The 5,187-nt window shown below is 47.9% G+C and overlaps 1 protein-coding gene across 10 annotated transcripts; it reads left to right on the top strand.

Annotated features, from left to right (window-relative positions):
- The first annotated feature begins 2,023 nt into the window (after nt 1-2,023).
- Nucleotides 2,024-3,911, top strand: LOC103262495 (vimentin). Of its 10 annotated transcripts, none has more exons than XM_021713394.1 (2): nt 2,024-2,653; nt 2,798-3,911. In XM_021713394.1, the coding sequence occupies exons 1-2, from the start codon at nt 2,178-2,180 to the stop codon at nt 3,576-3,578; spliced, it is 1,257 nt and encodes a 418-aa protein (XP_021569069.1). In that variant the 5' UTR covers nt 2,024-2,177; the 3' UTR covers nt 3,579-3,911. The 10 variants fall into 10 exon arrangements, with proteins under 10 accessions (XP_021569069.1, XP_021569064.1, XP_021569072.1 ...); XM_021713389.1 differs by having other exon boundaries at nt 2,024-3,706; nt 3,765-3,911; XM_021713397.1 differs by having other exon boundaries at nt 2,031-2,489; nt 2,694-3,911.
- Nucleotides 3,912-5,187: the final 1,276 nt, after the last annotated feature.

The following is a 5,187-nucleotide window of genomic DNA, read 5'->3' as shown; positions in this document are numbered from 1 at the left end:
TTCAGAACAACATCAAATGTAGGACAGAACAGTGACTACAGTAAAAGTTTTGTGTGGTTGCTAGATTGCTAAAGAGAAGTGGGTCAAATCAGTATTGCCCTTAGGCCTGGGCAAGTATGGCACCTGGTCCCAGGGCTCAGGTGGCCTCATGCTTTGGAGTGGCTTCCTCAGACTTGTCTAAGTACCCTGCTAGTGCCTGAAACTGGCCGCGCTGGCAGTGACATCTGGGTGGGGCACCCCAAGTTTGGGTTTGCATGGACCTGATTTCCATTTCTTGCCTTCAGGATGTTCTGTAATCTCCTCTCCCTGCCTCCTCCCACCCACCCTTCATTACAACACCCTGTCCTCCACTTTCACTTCCATCCTTTTCCCATCATGAGGTTGACCAGATGTACATGGCACTTGCTGACTGGAGGAAAATTTCTTATATGGAATTACACAAGACTGAGTAACAAAATGAGACTGATATTCTGACTCAGGATGACTATCACACCAGACATAAGACAAGTTCAGGGCATTGGGCCTACCCCTGACCCTCAACCCGGAGCCAGGGGTGTAAGCTCTTGCCCATCTGTGTTCTGACCATGACGCCTACCTCCAGTGCATAGCACCCAAGAAGGCAAGGGTGGCAGCAGAGGTCTCCAGAGCATTGCCCTGATCCTTCCACAGACCCCATGCCACACGTAGGTAGTACTGGGTCAGAAGGTAGGTTACATATTTTCTAAGAATCTTCAGTCCTCTTGTTCCATGATGCCAATATGTTATTTTGATGGTTGTCCTTTTTGCCATCAATTGATATGGTAACATAGCACTCTCCCAGATTGAGCTTCTGTCACACAGGATGAGACACAGAAATTTCATGTGCAAATGGGACGACGTTTTTCTCTCCACCCATGGGCCTCTTGCCTATCCTCTCCTCTGGAGGTAGTGTATGGAAGGCAGGTGCCTGGCTAACATTGATGGAGACCCCATTCTAGAATGCAATGATTGCAGCTTAAGGGGCTCAAGGGAACACATGGTCAAAAGATATGTTGTTCTACTATAAAATACCAAATGGTATAAAATACCAAACAGTGAATTTAACATGACCAAAAATTGGATTATTGTCCACATTTTTTGGTATACTCTAGGTAAGACTTGAATTTGTGGTAATCACTAATGAAGTCCAGTAAGAATTCTGGAGTCACATGAAAGCCAGTATCCATAGCATGATAATGGCACATCATTGTCAGCATAGAATACGTGGTCCTAGGGAACTACAGAGTCAGGAAGATCTGGATTGTTTCAATAGCAAGTTTCCAAAGATCCAAGAACTATGAGCAATAACAGTGTTGCTACCTTTCTGTCAGTGTGTGAAATATGAAATTAGTTAGAAATGGCTCATTTGGTTATAAAAAAAAAATTAGAGACAGATCCTGGATTTGAACAAGGAGAAATGGAGCATGGACATCATAAAGAGCCTTCTCGTGCTCTGACTGGATGATATACAAGCACATATCTCTTTTCTACTCATTTTTTTAAGTTGGAGTCTCACTCTGTCGCCCAGACTGGAGTGCAGTGGCCACTCCCGGCCACTGCAGCCTTGACCTGCTGGGCTCCGGCGATCCTTCCGCCTCAGTCTTCCGAGTAGCCGGAATTACAGGCATGCGCTACCACGCCTGGCTGACTTTTTGATTTACTGTAGAGATGAGGTCTCGCTGCCCAGGCGGGTCTCAAACCCACGGGCTCAGGCAATCCACTCACCTCAGCCTCCCAAAGTGCAGGATTACAGGTTAAGCCACCAAGTCCGGCTTCTTTTCTACTCATTATATGAAATGTTCATTGATAGTTAACTGTACCACAAATTGTTCACATATAGACAAAGGCTCTGAGTCAAGTTTTCTTGTTATACTTCAAAAGTAAATAAAAAAAACAAATGAAAGTAAATATACAACTTCCAAAACCAGTAAAGATGAAAAAAAGAAAATAAAGGAAACTTGTTCCATCAAAAAAAAAAAATGGGGTGGAAAGAATCCAGAAGAAAATGGGAGCTCTGCCACTCTCGCTCCGGGGTCCCCGCGCCAGAGACGCAGCAGCGCTCCCGCCGCCCACACCCACCGCGCCCTCGCTCGCCAGTCCGCGCCGCCGCCCATCCACCGCCTCCGCCACCGCCACCGCCCGCGCCCCCCTCCGCGGCCATGTCCACCAGGTCCGTGTCGTCCTCCTCCTACCGCAGGATGTTCGGCGGCCCCGGCACCGCCAGCCGGCCGAGCTCCAGCCGGAGCTACGTGACCTCGTCCACCCGCACCTACAGCCTGGGCAGCGCGCTGCGCCCCAGCACCAGCCGCAGCCTCTACGCGTCGTCCCCGGGCGGCGTGTACGCCACGCGCTCCTCGGCCGTGCGCCTGCGGAGCAGCGTGCCCAGGGTGCGGCTGCTGCAGGACTCGGTGGACTTCTCGCTGGCCGACGCCATCAACACCGAGTTCAAGAACACCCGCACCAACGAGAAGGTGGAGCTGCAGGAGCTCAACGACCGCTTCGCCAACTACATCGACAAGGTGCGCTTCCTGGAGCAGCAGAACAAGATCCTGCTGGCCGAGCTCGAGCAGCTCAAGGGCCAGGGCAAGTCGCGCCTGGGGGACCTGTACGAGGAGGAGATGCGGGAACTGCGCCGGCAGGTGGACCAGCTCACCAACGACAAGGCCCGCGTCGAGGTGGAGCGCGACAACCTGGCCGAGGACATCATGCGGCTCCGGGAGAAATTGCAGGAGGAGATGCTTCAGAGAGAGGAAGCCGAGAGCACCCTGCAATCTTTCAGACAGGATGTTGACAATGCGTCTCTGGCACGTCTTGACCTTGAGCGTAAAGTGGAATCCTTGCAAGAAGAGATTGCCTTTTTGAAGAAACTGCATGATGAGGAAATCCAGGAGCTGCAGGCCCAGATCCAGGAACAGCATGTCCAGATCGATGTGGACGTCTCCAAGCCCGACTTCACGGCTGCCCTACGTGATGTACGCCAGCAGTATGAAAGTGTGGCTGCCAAGAACCTTCAGGAGGCAGAAGAATGGTACAAGTCCAAGTTTGCTGACCTCTCTGAGGCTGCTAACCGGAACAATGATGCCCTGCGCCAGGCGAAGCAGGAGTCCAACGAGTACCGGAGACAGGTGCAGTCCCTCACCTGTGAAGTGGATGCCCTTAAAGGAACTAATGAGTCCCTGGAACGCCAGATGCGTGAAATGGAAGAAAACTTTGCTGTTGAAGCTGCTAACTACCAAGACACTATTGGCCGCCTGCAGGATGAGATTCAGAACATGAAGGAAGAAATGGCTCGTCACCTTCGTGAATACCAAGACTTGCTCAATGTCAAGATGGCTCTTGACATCGAGATTGCCACCTACAGGAAGCTGCTGGAAGGCGAGGAGAGCAGGATTTCGCTGCCTCTTCCAAACTTTTCCTCCCTGAACCTGAGGGAAACTAACCTGGATTCACTCCCTCTGGTTGATACTCACTCAAAAAGGACCCTTCTGATTAAGACAGTTGAAACTAGAGATGGACAGGTTATCAATGAAACTTCTCAGCATCACGATGATCTTGAATGAAAATTGCACACACACAGTGCAGCAATATATTACCAGCAAGAATAAAAAAGAAATCCATATCTTAAAGAAACAGCTTTCAAGTGCCTTTCTGCAGTTTTTCAGGAGCGCAAGATAGATTTGGAATAGGAATAAACTCTAGTTCTTAACAACCGACACTCCTAAGAGATTTAGACAAACGTTTACAACATAATCTAGTTTACGAAGAAGTCTTGTGCTAGAATACTTTTTAAAAAGTATTTTTGAATACCATTAAAACTGCTTTTTTTCCAGCAAGTATCCGACCAACTTGTTTCTGCTTCAATAAATCTTTGGAAAAACAAAAAAAAAAAAAAAGAAAATGGGAGAAAAGAAACATAGAAAAGGAATGGTAAGTGAAAACACAAAATAAAGTGTAGCAACAAATCTACATGTATCACTAATCACAATAAACAGAAATAAACTAAATTACAGGTTAAATGACAGAAAGTAGCAAAGTGGCTAAACAAAACAAAATGCAGGTATACACTACCTGCAGTGGGCATGGTCAGTCATAAAAACATAAATGGATTGAAAGCAAAAAGATGGACGAAGGCATGCCAAGCAAAGACTAATCCCAAGAGAGTAGGCAGAGCTCTGCTAGGTACCCTCAGACAAACCAGGCTTCAAGTGAAAGAGCACAGTTAGGGACAAGGGGAGCTGTGAGTGGTGCTGGCAATGACAACATGTCTAGACCATGCAGTGGAAGTAGGGAGCAATCATTCTCTTCTACGACTGACAAGGTAGAAACCTCAATCAGGTAAATAATTTGTTCGAGGCTACCCCGCTAGAGAGTGACCTAGTCCAGATTTCAACCCAAGTCTGTCTGACTCTGGAGTCTAGGTTCTATACCCTTATTGAGTAAAGTATGGTCCCTGGACCCTTGGCACCAACATCATCTGGGAGTTTTTCAGAAATGCAGAACCCCAAGTCCGACTCCAGACCTATTTACTCTAGTCTGAATTTTAACAGGATCCTCTGGTGACCTCTACACACTCTGATGGCATCTGTCACCTACTTGACCCTCAGGCTTACCTGGCTCATGACATCACTTGTGACATCCTTCAGCCCCATTCTTTCCTGGATCACTGAGGAATGAGCATTTTGAGTTCAGATGGAGTGGGGTGGCATGTCAGAGAGCAGCTCATTTTCAAGAGTAGCATCTTCATCAGCACAGCAGTGTTAGTGCAGTTACCAGAAAAGTTATTGTATTTTTTGTCATAATTTGTTAAAAGTGAGAGGGAATGTGAAAAATGAAACACTGAAACTTGTGATTTTAAAAATCAAGCTGAGACTAGGCACAGTGGCTCACACCTTTAATCCTAGCACTTTAGGAGGCTGAGGTGAGAGAATTGCCTGAGCCCAGGAGTTTGAGACCAGCCTGGGCAACTTAGCAAGACCTCATCTCTACAACAAATCAAAACATTAGCCAGGCATGGTGGCTCGCACTAGTAATCTCAGCTACTTGGCAGGCGGAAGGATCACCTGAGCCTACCAGGTTGAGGCTGCAGTAGCTGTGATGGTGCCACAGCACTCCAGCCTGGGCAACAAAGTGAGACTCCAACTCAAAACAAAACAAAACCCCAAAAAAAGG

Source organism: Carlito syrichta, unplaced genomic scaffold (assembly GCF_000164805.1).
Source record: "Carlito syrichta isolate Samal-C Ts95f unplaced genomic scaffold, Tarsius_syrichta-2.0.1 Scaffold304516, whole genome shotgun sequence".
Classification (NCBI taxonomy): domain Eukaryota; kingdom Metazoa; phylum Chordata; class Mammalia; order Primates; family Tarsiidae; genus Carlito; species Carlito syrichta.
This window is presented reverse-complemented; position numbering and strand designations above follow the sequence as displayed.

Excerpts from the sequence above, each read along its gene's own strand:
- LOC103262495 (XM_021713389.1), top strand. The coding sequence starts at position 2,178 with ATGTCCACCAGGTCCGTGTCGTCCTCCTCCTACCGCAGGATGTTCGGC.